The 14,442-nt window shown below is 43.2% G+C and overlaps 1 protein-coding gene across 1 annotated transcript in view; it reads right to left on the bottom strand.

The window, feature by feature from the left end:
- Nucleotides 1-13,806, bottom strand: part of OTOG (otogelin) — a 107,174-nt gene extending 93,368 nt beyond the window's left edge. Inside the window, exons 1-4 of the mRNA XM_074918098.1 lie at nt 13,691-13,806; nt 13,539-13,599; nt 13,358-13,412; nt 9,481-9,571 (exon numbers count right to left, since the gene is read on the bottom strand). Coding sequence (XP_074774199.1) covers nt 9,481-9,571; nt 13,358-13,412; nt 13,539-13,599; nt 13,691-13,742 — 259 coding nt within the window. The 5' untranslated portion in view covers nt 13,743-13,806. The remainder of the gene's footprint in view (nt 1-9,480; nt 9,572-13,357; nt 13,413-13,538; nt 13,600-13,690) is intronic.
- Nucleotides 13,807-14,442: the final 636 nt, after the last annotated feature.

Genomic DNA, 14,442 nt, shown 5'->3' with positions numbered 1-14,442 from the left:
TCTTGTGAGACTACCTCAACCATCATCACGAGCTGTTTTACCAGTGTGGCCAATGTAGAAGTTAAATGAGAAAAAGGTCAGAAGGCCATTATTTAAAGTTCCTTCTGCTTTGTAGGATTGTAGAAACTTCCAAGAAAGAGGCTTTGTGCTCACCACTGGCTATAATGCTAGAATGAGGAAGACTCCAAGAAACTTATGCTGTACCACAATTAAAAAAAAGAACTTATATGTCAATCTACTTCAGGCCATGTGATTTTAGAAAATACTACCTTCAGTTACAAGTCCTGTCAAAATTTCTCAGTACAGTTTATTAGTGTTTATATGGCCATTTCCATTTGCAAAACCATAAATGCTAATTACTTATATGAAGACTTTAAAAATATAGAATGATTAATATTGATTCCTTTGTTCTTAACACACATCACACCACCCCTGCCAAAATTTAAAAAAAAAAAAAAAACAGAAAACAGAAAAAAAAAAAAGGCCATGCTGAAAGAACAAGGCACATAGACAAATTTAAAGAGAATGCTCCTTTGCCTAGCTAGCCCAAATACCTACCTCCTTTCCCTATCAGGCCAGCATGAGTTTGATTTAAAAACTAGTGCAAGCACTGTGTAGAAAGGTCCCTACGTATTCTGAGCCACCACATTTACATACTCACAGTGACCAATCTAGTCACTAATGCAAAGCCTCATTCCTCTTGTCAAGAGAGACAGACATTGATCTCTTTCATCTTGAGTAGTGCAAGACCTGAGTAATCAGAGCTCAAGTCTCTGTTCTTTGCTTCTCTAAGATTATGCCCTATCCCTTGTCCAGTTACAATAATCTGCAATTAGACTGCAAGTCAGGTTCCTCTTGGCTGTAGAGGAAGCTAGCCCCCTTTTGATGTTTCAGGTTGAATGATTCTCCTTTAAGCATGGCTCAGGTAACCTGCCTCAAGTCATATTTCCAGAGATTGTGCACAGAATCAGGTGGGCTGGGGACCCTTGCTGTCACTGGGACGAATCTCCCTTGCTCCCTTTTAGAGAGGAAAGGAAGTTGGTCAAATTGAGCTGGGAGTCAAATGAGTCAATGAAGAGCATTTTTCTCTTTATGAAGTTCTCTTCTGTCTGTGCATGTGTGATCGTAAGAAAATGTGTGTGGTGGCTTGGCCCTGGCTGGACACCAAAGCCACACCATCACACACCTCCTCAGCTGGACTGGGGACAGAAAATATAACAAAAGGCTCATGGGTTAAGATAAGGACAGGGAGAGATCACTCACCAATTACCATCATGGGCAAAACAGATTCAACTTGGGGAAATTAGTTTAATTTATTACCAATGAAATCAGAGTAGGGTAATCACAAATAAAACCAAATCTTAAAACACCATCCCCCCACTGCTCCCTTCTTCCTGGGCTTAACTTCACTCCCAATTTTCTCAACTTCCTTCCCCCAAGTGACACACTGGGGCAGGGGATGAGGGTTGTGGTCAGCTCATCACCCGTTGTCTCTGCTGCTGCTTCCTCCTCAGGGGAGGGCTCCTCACACTCTTCCCCCGATCCAGCGTGGGGTCCCTCCCACAGCAGAGAGTCCTCCACGAACTTCTCCAGCGTGAGTCCTTCCCACAGGGCTGCAGCTCTTCACAAACTGCCCCAGCGTGGGTCCCCCCTGGGGTCACAAGTGCTGCCAGCAAACCTGCTCCAGCGTGGGCTCCTCTCTCCACGGGGACACAGCTCCTGCCGGGAGCCTGCTCCAGCGTGGGCTTCCCACGGGGGCACAGCCTCCCTCGGGCACCCCCTGCTCCGGCCTGGGGCCCTCCCCGGGCTGCAGGTGGGTCTCTGCTCCCCCGTGGGGCTCCCTGGGTGCAGGGCACAGCCTGACTCCCCAGGGGCTGCACCAGGGGCTGCAGGGGAACCTCTGCTCCGGCCCTGGCACCTCCTCCCCCTCCTCCTGCACTGACCCGGGTGTCTGCAGAGTTGTTTCTCTCATGTATTCTCACCTCTCTCTCTGGCTGCAATTGCTGTCACACAGCAAATTTTTCCCCTTCTTAAACACATTATCCCAGAGGCGCTGCCACCGTCACTGATGAGCTCGGCCCTGGCCAGCATTGGGTCCATCCCAGAGCCATCTGGCCTTGGCTCCATTGGACATGGGGGAAGCTCCCAGCAGCTTCTCACAGAAGCCCCCCCTGCAGCCCCCCCAATACCAAAACCTCGCCATGCAAACCTAATAAAACATGATAAACATAGCTCTTGTATTTGCTTATATTCCTTTTTACATTACTATAGTATCTTGCCTTACATGGCGTAGAAGAGCTCTGTGTGCAAAGATTAGTTATCCTTGACCAGGTAATGGAGGAACAGTATTGATTCAGATCACATTTAGTGATCTTACTACTGCAAACAATGTGGCCTCCTTTAATCATCCAATTCTGCTCAATTAACACAGAAATACTTCCTCGGGTATCAAGAATAAACATACTATGACAAAGGGTTCACCCCAGTCTTTGTCATTAAAGGAATATAAGCTCCCTAAATAAGCTAACGCATACAATCATATCACAAGTTTAGGTCTATCCTAGGGACACAAGAAACATTGTATCACCTGCAGAAAGGGAATAAACATCAAGACTAAGCAAAATTTAAAATTAAGAAAGGTTATAGAAGAATATTGGGTCCTTCGTTTACCTGAAAGTGCCCTCTATTACAAAGTCCTGAGCTCCTCTTTTTCCTTTGACATTATGCCAGTTGAGTGCATTGGGGTGGAATCTGAAATTGAAAACTGGTGAGACTTTTCTAACAGAAAGTGGTAGGCCTAAGTAACATGATTCGACTTGCATTAGTAATAACGCGATGTCTAACCAGTTCTAACCATTACAACCTGCAAGTCACTCCAATAATATGACCATTGTTGTCATGAAGAAACTTGTCTCAAATTCCTTCATTATTGAACAGGGTGAAGACTTGGGATCATCTTATAACACAGGTCTGAATTCTCTGCTCTTCTCATTGCTTAAATACTCTAACCATCTGGTAATTACTGATTAGGCCGCAACTCCACTCAGTTTCTGGATAGGGTTATTTTAGTCCCTTAGGCACCTGGATCTCCATTTAGTTCACCCACTTTCTTCATTCTTCAGTGTCTGTCAGTGAGAGCCTTCAGGCCAGAGCTGGCATCCTATAAGCAGTAGCAGAACCTCATGCTCATTATTTATCACAGCCTTTGAAAGAGACTGTAATCTAGCCTGTCTGCATCTCATTGCAAGTGTTTCTGGAGATCAGGGTCCAAGCTTCAGAGGTGACTATTGCTGCTGCTCTCTGAAAAGAGATGCCTTAATAGCATCATGTAGACCTGACAAGGGGAAGTTCCAAAATCCGTTTTGAAATACAGTACAATCCCACCCAACTCTGGTTGGCCTTTCAAATGTTCTTCACATGGGCTCCAAGCACAAGTTCCTTCAATTTCATATGGTAACTGTTCATCTAAACAAGCATTTATTTTGAATATTATTATAGATACAGTATATTTTGTGGGTTTGTATCTATGAAATTGTCCCCACTTAGTTTAGTACGATTTCTTACATTACTACTTCTCCAATGAGTATTTAAGATGTATTGAACTTATTTCACTTGCAAATCAAATCAGTAGCAAAAGAATTCCAGGGAGAGTCTCCATCCCCTGCTAGATGCAGGAGGAAACATGATAACAAGTGATGAGTAGAAGGCTGAGGTGATTAATGCCTTCTTTGCCTCAGTCTTTAATAACAAGATTAGCTGCATTGAGGAAATCCAGCCTCCACAGCCAGACTACAGAGACTGGCAGAACGACCCCCCTGCAATCCAGGAGACAGTCAGTGGCTTGCTGCATCACACTGACACACACAAGTCTATGGGACTGGACGGGATACACCCGACGGTGCTAAAGGAGCTGGCTGGGTGCTCACCAAGCCGCTTTCCATCATTTACCAACAGTCCTGGCTGACCAGGGAGGTCCCGACTGATTGGAAATTGGCCAATGTGACGCCCATCTATAAGAAGGGCCGGAAGGATGATCTGGGAAATTACAAGCCTGTCAGCTTGACTTCAGTACCCAGGAAGCTGATGGAGCAGCTCATCCTAAATACCATCAAAGAACACATGAGGGACAACCAGATGCTAAGGCCCAGTCAGCATGGGTTTATGAAAGGCAGGTCCTGCCTGACAAACCTGATCTCCTTCTGTGACAGAGTGACCTGCTTATTGGATGAGGGAAAGGCTGTGAATATAATTTACCTTGACTTTAGCAAGGCTTTGGACACCATTTCCCACAGCATTCTCCTGGCAAAAATGACTGCTCGAGGCCTGGACAATTGCAACTTTGCTGGGTTAAAAACTGGCTGGACGACTGGGCCCAGAGAGTTGTGGTGAACGGAGTTAAACCCAGCTGGCGGCCGGTCACGAGTGGTGTCCCCCAGGGCTCAGTGTTGGGGCCACTCCTGTTTAACATCTTTATTGATATAGCAGGGACAGGGAAGGGATCTTACCCCTGTACTCGGCACTGGTGAGGCCGCACCTCAATTACTGTGTTTAGTTTTGAGCCCCTCACTACAAAAAGACATTGAATTACTTGAACATGTCCAGAGAAGGGCAACAAAGCTGGTGCAGGGTCTGGAGCACATGTTGTAAGAGGATCAGCTGAGGGAACTGGGGGGGGTTTAGTCTGGAGAAGAGGAGGCTGAGGGGAGACCTTATCACCCCCTACAACTACCTGAAAGGAAGCTACAGAGAGCTGGGTTTGAGCCTCTTTAACCAAGTAGTAAGCAACAGGACAAGAGGGAATGGCCTCAAGTTGTGCCAGGGAAAGTTTAGACTAGATATTAGGAAGTATTTCTTTCCAGAAGGGAATGGGCTGCCCAGGGAGGTGGTGGAGTCCCCATTCCTGGAGAGGTTTAAGAGCTGGGTTGATTTAGCACTTAAGGATATGCTGTAGTTGGGAACTGTCAGTGCTACGAGAACAGTTGGACGAGATGATCTTCAAGGTCCTTTCCAACCTAGATGATTCTGTGATTCAACCCTATGTCCAGGTATACTCATGCATGACTCTTTCTTCTCATCTAACATGTTTATTAGAAATAAGTATAGCTGAAAATCATTTATATAATATGAAGGCCTTCAGCATGACATGAGATAAAGAACAGCTCTCCTCTTGGAGCACAAAGAGGTTAACTGCAAAGAAAGCATGTATCTGTATCCCATAACTAAACCAAAGAGACATCTAAATTAAAGTTTATTCACAAAAGTAAAAGCAAGCTAACACATTCAAGAACATGTCTGACTACTCAAATTACCATGCATATCAACTTTGAAATACTTGGGTTTTGTTTTAACCATCACATGAATCCTGATGCTCCAAAATTCATTGACCTCATTGTAATACACCTTTATCATAAATACACTATTCATTCTTGAAGGTTTTTGATTTATGTGGACCTTCCTATGGGTATTCTTTTGTAAAACATTAAGCATTTGCTAGTGTTGGAATTATGTATTTTGTTACTGCTTTTTAAGACATGGCAAGAAAAACTTGCTTAATGCAAATCACTGAAAACACATTTCCTTTCAGGATATTCATTATTAAATTCACTTGGACAGAAAAGTTGGAGTATGAAAGATTAGAGAGCTGAAAGTGATCAAGTTTTACTTAAGCTTGACTTAAGATAGGTAGGTATTGTGGGTGCGTATGTTGGGTTGCGAACTGTCTGCGTCACTGACAGTGTAAAAGTGTCATCAGCATTCAAGTTAGAAGATTAACAATGTCTAAATTAATGATGCACTTGTGTTAGAAGATTAACATCATCTAGGTTAACGACAGCTAAAAGCAAAAGAATTCATGCTCATTAGGGAAGAAACAGATAAGAAGGGAATCTTTAGAATAACAAAGCAGAAATTTATATAGTTGTGCTTGTTGAAAGTGAGGAATGAGTTTTTGAAATGAGCATGCACCAGAGCAACACATGGATTTGCTGTCACATGAATACATAAGGACTTGTTTTTCTAATAAATGTTGGAGCTTGACTGTTAACCATATTGGTGTGTGTCTTGTCTCACAGCCTTGTCCTGCAAATAAGGGGGTTCCTGCCACAAGATACAAGGTCCACTCTGTTCCCTCAGTTCTTATGATTCTGCCCGTTTATCAACTTTGGCCCAGTTTCAGAGCTCCAAAGCAATTCGCAGAAATAGACAAAGGACTTAATAGTTTTCAGGATTCTTTAAAAGATGACACATTTTAAAAGCTTTATGAACATGTAGAAGAGAGGTCTGCCTGAAGGTTATCAAAGTACTAAAAATATGAATTATTTACAATCAGCAAATTTTATTCGGAAATGGAAAAAATGAAAAAACAAAGCAGTTTGGGCTAAGAATCCACAAGAAACATCAACTAGACCTACAGCCATATGTAACAGAGTAGAAGATATGCTTAAAATTGAATAATTAAGCTTTTGCCATCACCATTCTTGAAGTCTTTTAATTTTTATCTGCATAATTTCCATTGCATGCTTTCTCTAGAAAGCTTTCAGGTGCCCTTTTGACTAGAGAACTAATACAACAAGTATTTCTTGCGTTATCTTTTATCCTTCAACTCCATAGTCTTTTAAAGCATCTGCCTGTAATGGCACAGTTTTCTGTGGCACAGAGGCTTCAGCAGGATGCAATACAGCCTTGAAATGAGGACAAAGATCTCGTTACACCAGGTTGTAAAATTTTTGGTTTTGAGATTGAGGTGAATGAGTAGGATGTAATTTCAATCCTTCAATACCAAGAGCCTTCCTTCCAGTTAGCTTCTGATTTTCTGCTCTGGTGCATCTCTTGAAATCAGCACATATTGTAAGGAACAATTATCTTCTATAGTAACAGTGACTTTAAACACTAGACACTCCTGCCTGCTGCAGCATTTCAACACAAAAAAATCTGTGTAACCTGTTAAGAATTTTCAGCAGTAGTTTGAAACTTCCTTCCAGAAATAATGTGTTTTGCCTGACCCAGGTTCTTAATATGCATGAGCTCTTTTTTTGTTTAGGTTTTGTTGTTGATTGTTTTGGGTTTTTTCTTTTAACTTTCCATGAAAACCAGATTGTATGAAATTAAGTTAGAAGTTTAACAGCTATGTAAACTACATGTTAACTGCTGTCAATTATTCTGATAAACATTTCAAGACTAAAATCCTATATTCCCTGGGTACAAGAAACTAAGGAATTTATCTCCTGGCATTTACTTGTAGTATACCAACTTATTTGTTCCATTGACATATAAGATATTACATCACTTTCTAAACTACTTTCAGTTGACTAATATGACACAAAAGGAGAAGAGTTCTATTGCACAATAAATCATGCACCCACTGTACAAAAATTCCATGTAAAATGTTTATCTATATATAATTATAGGAAGCAAAAAAAAGTTATTGCAACAAGAACTGACTGTAATAGGATGAAATATAAGTCTGTTATAATCAGTGTTCTAAGTATGTCGTAATTCCCATAGAGACATCACTAAACTGGAGAAAGAGGCCGATAACCTACCTTGCTGGTTTAAAAAAAAAAAAAAAACACAAAACATTTAGTATTTCACATATCTCCCAATTGGTGCAAATCCCAGTCCACGGGCAGAGGTATAGCAGCCTGCATGTCTCTTCAGACAGGAAGGGCCAAAATGAAACTATTGTTCCAAGCATTTAGAGCATGTTATACAAACATGCACAAAGCAGATCAGGTTGTTCTTCTGTTTTGTTTTTAATGTCTTTTGTACACAGACAATGGATCCCATTTCCCACACTGAGTTTATTGCGACTTAAAAACGAAACTTCCATATCTAGTTATTCCACTGTTTAGAGAGTTTAATAATCCTGATTTTATACGCCTTCAAGTACGGAAAATCATCAATCATTTTTAAAGCATATCTTCAACAACATTGTCTTGCCAAAGTGAGTACATCAGAAATGGAAAATCCTTATGAATATTTTTGCCCCATAGAAATAGGAATCAGAAAGAAAGCAGGAATTTTATCCTACTACATCTGTAGAGGGCAATGAAACCTAATTCTTGCCATAACTACATCCTCCTTTAAAAGCTTAGATATGCGATGAGTTAGCATGAGATACTTGCTACCCACTTCATTCTCCCTCCCTATAGATTAGTTCTTCCCTTTCTTACATACTAGGCTTATTTAAGATACAATGAACTTGCACACAGACCCTTTCATAAGTTCTGTTAAAATAGGAAAATGCATCTTAAAAGTGTTTTTTCTAGCTGGTTGTTCTTAAGTATAACAAAATTCGCTAGTCCCATTAAAGAAATTTTCACAAAAAATAAACCCAGGGAACAAATTATGGAAACAAATTTCTCCACATGATTTGCACATCTTCTCTTTGGAAGTTGCTTTATTGGGTTTTTAAAAAAGTAGAGATAAGAAAATATCTACTTCTTGGTCAATAAGCTGGTGCAATCCTGAAAAGCAGAGGAGCTTTACTGGTATAGACTGCTATGTTTGTAGAGCAGTCATATGCAATACATATATATATTATTTTTCATGTACCGGAGAGGTTCATACATAACATTTTTTTGAGTAATACTATGCTTCTCTAAATGCTTCTATTTTTCCCTCCACATTTAGCCACACACATCTCAAAAGGTGCTGAAAACAGTATCGTATTAAAGAAATTACAAGCTTTTGGAGATGGCACAACCCTAATCACAACTGACAAGAGTCCAGTCTTGCATTTTGTGCTATAAAGCCAGAGGACGCAAACCCAGACAATTCATTATTAGGTAGGTCCCAGGCCCAATGCAACCAATCAAGCTGGCTGAAGAGAAACTAAAGGTTTCACATCCCTAAAACTATTCTGAATTACTTTGCCTCATGTTTCTCCTTCGTACAAGACAAGCGTTGCACAGGCTCCACAACAGAGCTAACCCAGAGGACCTTTACCCTTGAGCAGAGATGAAAAACCTGTCCTCTGCTGACAGTAAGATGAACCAAAAGCGCCAAGATACAAATTCCTCAAGCAAATGTCTGCCACTGCAAGCTGGTGGCTGAGAGTACCTCATCCTGCTAACCCATAGAATACACACAAAAAGCACCCATAGATGGTGCTTTTAGCAAACAAAAAACCTCCAAGCACAGAAGAGATACAGGACTGGTAATTTAATGGCAACTACACAGCAAGCCACACTTTTCGGTGTATCGTTACAATAGCAGACTGCCCTGCTAAAAGCTCTGTTAGAGAAACTAGAGACAGTCATTCAAATGATCAAACCAGAACCAAGTGTAAACTTAAAACTAAGTCAAACCCCATGGTAAATTGTCACTCCTGTAGTCCTCAGAGACCAATGAAGGTAGAGTTTCCTTACCCCGAAGGCCTGTATTAGCTATTTTAGTTTTTTTTCTTCATCAAAATAATTAAATTACGCGGAACGTAACAGACAAGTTAAACTATTTCATGTAGAAACATAAATGACTTACTAGATGGTCCACATCCCATACTGTGAAGTCTCCTGTTCCGAGATAAGGATATTGTAGTAGACGAAGTATTAGAAACTGCCATTCCAGTTTCCTTTCAGAAAGAACAAAGAAATCAGCAGCTATAACAAAGACATCTTAAAAATCTCTTCATGGTCTATCAGTAAATTTACCATTTTCAGTAAGCTCATTGCTTCATACTGGCTTACTAAAAAGTTATCAGAAAACACCACTGTAAAGTAAGTAGTCACTCAAGACTCCAGTAAAGTAGCAAAGTACATTAAGCCTGAAGACAACAGGCAGATTTTAAGCCAGTTAAGCCAAAAAGCCTAAAACTGCATATCCAAACACCGTCCTCTATGCCCTTCTCCATACTTCTTTTACTTTCAATTACAGCCTCTATACCATCATGTGTATTTAACATAACTCTCAGTACAAACATCCTACTGCTTTGGAAGTTTTTATCACTCAGTTACAGTTATTTAAAATAATTTTAAAATTTATGCATGCATAAATCACTAAACATAATACTAATTAACAAGATACTTTGGAAGGTCCTAAATCCACACTATTTTCCAAGAACATGATCCAAAATGCAGCAAAATCAAAAAACGTTTCGTGGTGATTTAATTTGTTTTTTTTTAAAAAAAATACCCAGGTTAGTTTTCAAAACGTTTCCTACCATCTTCTCTTTAATCTTTTCCTGTTGTTCTAACATTCAAAGATATATGATGACAGACTACAGCTTTTATTCTCATGTTTCCTTTCTCAGTAAGTATTTCTGCCTTCAACAGTCAGCTGCAAGATATCTTGAATCTTCTTGTATTAATTTTCAGTACTGTGATGAATTATGCTTTCTTTTTCTCATCAATAAATTGTCCTTCGGAATCCCAGTATTTCTAGACTCTTAGGCTTCGTAATCATTTTTATAAATTGGTATGTCATAATAACATTGACTCTCCTCCTCATTCTTGCCATATTCATCTATTAATCCAACTTTCACTTCATTCATCCATCTAGCAGTGTCACCAGTCACAATCCCTCCACTCTTTCTGAACTTAAATTATTCACACAGTGGCACCTGTATCACTTCAGAACCAGATTCTGAGTCCACCAGAGCACCATGACAAGAACTCAAATCAATACTTTGTGGGGCAGGAGGGCAGGGAAAAACCCACAGGTTAGTTGTTAACAGCTTAAAAACCAGTCACGATCATTAGTCATCTGACAGCATCCAGGCAAACTGGAGGGACAATATTCTTTCACACCTGCTTTACCCAAGGATAAGGCATAATTTAGGTATGGTGTATGAGTTCCTTCCCATCTTCCTGTAAGTGCAAAGGTTTAGCCCTTATAAATTTATGACCTTTTCCACACCATTTACAGAGAAATGGGACTAGGTACAAACTCATTTACGCAAAGAGGTACTGTAGATAGTACTTTGGAAATTGCTCTATAAAATGCAGCTTTGAATGCCCAGGTTCAAAGAAACTGGTGAGCAAAGACAACCCATCTTAAAGGGACCTTTGCAATGACTGAAAGAAATAGAACAGCATCTGAGCATGTATAACTTGTTTAATATTCTCTACACTTTATCTTTGAGATGAAACAATATTCAAGATAATTTCTGCATTACTCAGAATAGAATTTCCGTGCCAGCTCTTGTAGAAAATACGCTCTAAACTTGTGGTTTTAGTGCACACCAAACATCCAGTCCTATAAAATGTACTATTATGCAGAACAGAAAGCAGTATCAGAGTTGATCCATAAAGATGCTTTAAAGAGTTCTTCAAAATGTAAATACTTACATTTCCTTAAAAAACAAAGCCAGCAATACATCAAATCACAGAAGCCAATTGAGTCTATATCACCTACTTGAGAAAACCGAAGAGCAGACCAGCTTAGTCAAGTTACAAAAATCCATTGGTATTTTGTCATGATGTGGTTATATTGTCAAACTCATGACATGCAGAAGTATACCTCCTAATTAGTATGCCTTTGTTAAAACCACATCGCTCAACTTCTCTATAACCTGCTATCTTTGTTCTAGAACTACCTACATCTAGGCTGAGTAGCATTTTTCTCTATTTAACATGAATTTTTCAATTCCCAGAAGCCAATGACTTACGATAGCAAGTTCTTCCTTATTAACAATGCATCTAATTGCATTTACCTAGCTTACTTAACACAGTAACACAAACGTTACTATTTCATATTATTTCTTCACCTCATGAAGAGCAGCAGCTATATCTAAAGCATTCATATTTCAGTGACATGAATTACAGAATACAGTTTTCATTAAGGAAAGTTCAGTTACAAATACAGTATCTGTTAATAAACAGCATTAGCTATAATGTAAGATGCCTAGAGCAATCCAAATAACTGAGCAAGTCCAAAATGACATTATGAACAACATCAGCTATGTCTATATAATTTTACCTAAGGACTTGGTTAGATTTATTGCATTTAATTTTCATGCCCTAGAGTTTTATCATTTAAATTTCTCAGTCCTGTGCACAATTCTATATAGTATTTTTTAAATAGCAAGTGCTTTCTGTGTTCTAAATACCTTCTTATAGATTTGACTGAAAACTGATGTCAGAAGCTATATCATTAGCCAAGTCTTCACGGACATAAAATTCTGCAGAGGGCTTAACGACCATCGTTTAATGTTGCTTTACCTTTCCCTCTTGAAGAAGCAAGAGCACGTAAAAATGCATTATTGTTAGTTTTAGACAGTTCAAATGACTAGAGCAACTACTCTTCTGGTGCTTCTAAAAACTAACATTGACTTTATGTTTTCCTTTCTCCTAAGCATAATACTGAAGTTTTCTGCTCAGAAGACAAGCACAAGAGGAAACAAAGAACTTAATTACTGTGTCTTGAATTCTTGGTGGGGAAGCTCAACCCACAAGCATTTTCTCTTATCAGTGGTTGATTTTGTTACCTGTTTGCAGTTATGTGGCATGACTTTCTCTCCACTGAGCTTTTCCCAGAAAGAGCAGGGAATGAGCAGAAAGAAATGCGACTCCTCTGCGGAGCTGCGAACAAGGGCTACAAAGCAAACTTTTCTTTTCCCACCCTCAAACAAGGGAGCAGGAACCACACACCCTAATTACATTTCAGCAACACGCCACGAATGATATAGTTGGGTTGCCAAGATAAACCACATCCAAAAACCAGCACTGAGTTGTAGCGATCCGATACTGCCAGCTTGTTGACTTTTACTGAGAAGTGAAGAGGCTCCCACAAAGTGATTATTGCTGGATGAGCCAAACCAGACCTCAGCTTTCCTTGGAGTAAGGATGCTTCAGACAACATAACAAACTATTTCTGAACGAGCTGAAGCTCTAGCTACCATCTTCCCTTACTGCTTAAGTGCTTTAAACCCCAAGTTTCTTTCCGTTCATGACTGACACTCCTTATGGTGGGTATCGGGTACACCTTCAACACTCTCTGAAGGACAAGTCCTGAAGAATCACAAAGGGTAGGAGAGCCGTCAAAAATACAAACGGAATCGCGGTATTAGAGAGCTTCATTCAGGTAGGATACGAGAAGCACGTTAACCTGGCGAGCAGCAGAACACCCGTCCCTCCGCGCGGCGCCGCCAGCCACCCCTCAGGGGGGTCTCGCCGGGCGGCGGCGCAGCGCGGGAAAACCGGGCGCCATCCCGGGCCGCCAGCGCCGGCACCGCGTCGCCTCATCAGCCCAGGTGGGTTCGAGGCAGGCGACGGCGGGCAGGGGCTGCCCTCCCCGCGGGGGGCTCCTCAGGGACGAGCCGCACGTCCCGGCGGCCTCGCCTCCCCGAGGAGGCCGCGCAGCGCCCGGCCCCGCCGTGCCCGCCCGCCGCCCCTCCCAGCGCCCGGCCCGCGGCCCCTACCTGCGTGGCCGCGGCGAGGCCGCCCCCTCTCCGAGGTCCCGCGGCGCTGCCTCGGCTGAGGGCAGGAGAACAAGGCAGGGTTTGCTCGGCCCGGGCAGCCCACCCCTCCCGGCCCGCCCCGGGGCTGCCCTCCCCGCGGCGGCGAGGAAGGAGCCCCCGCCGTGCCGCGGCCGGCTCTTACCTGGGCAGCGGTCGGTCCCCGCCGGCAGGGAGCTGCGCCTGGGCGCCCCGCGGAGACAGGGCTGGAACGCAAAGGCGGCAGGTTAGCGGCGGCCGGGGCTGCCCCGTCCCCCCTCCCGCCCCGTCCCCGCGCCCTGCCCGGCGGGAGCTCACCCCGCGGCAGGCAGGCGCACAGCAGCGCCCCGAGGAGGAGCCGGGCCTCCATGCGGGCTGGCGGGCGACAGCGGCTTCCCCACGGAGCTCCGGCCCTCAGCGCAAGGGGCTACCTGCGCCCCAGACTCATCCCGCCCCCGCGGGCGGGGCGGCCGGGGGGTTTATCAGCCGCCCGCCCGCCCTCCGGCCCCGGCCCTGCCCCGAGCACCCGCCCCCGGCCGCCGCCCCTCGCTCGGACCGGGGCTCCCGGCCGGCCGCTGCCCCACAGCCGTGCGGCTCCGGCCCCACTAACGCTCCCTCCCGGCACGGGCACTGACCTCACAACCTCCGCACGTTTGTTTCCATTTTCCCGCCTTTGTGGGGTTTAGGAAGGGATGAGGCTTTACCGGGAGCGGTGCGGGCTGCGCCCCCCCCCTAACGCGAAGGAGCCCAGGGCTTTGCCTCTGCGCCCGGGGCTGCCGCAGGGCTGGCGAGTGCAGCCCGCGGGGAGCCGCCTGCCTGCGCTGGGGCAGCGAGCGGCGTCGGTGCTTAACCCGGAGCATCGGCCCCTACCCCTGAAACAGGTGTCAGAGCTCGAGCGGTGAAAGGCATGGACTGAGTGCAGCATGATGTGTAGGGGTTATTTCCATAGCTTCTCATAACTTTTTTTTTTTTTTTTTTAACTATAAATTCACACTCTTGAATTTGGAGCTCTCTGTGGACCCTTTTCCAGGTTTCATCTTTTTTTTTTTTTTTTTCCCCTCATTATTAAA

This window comes from Athene noctua, chromosome 14 (genome assembly GCF_965140245.1).
Source record: "Athene noctua chromosome 14, bAthNoc1.hap1.1, whole genome shotgun sequence".
In the NCBI taxonomy this organism is placed as follows: Eukaryota; Metazoa; Chordata; class Aves; order Strigiformes; family Strigidae; genus Athene; species Athene noctua.
Note: the sequence above shows the minus strand (reverse complement) of the source record. Positions and strands in the feature narration are given on the sequence as shown.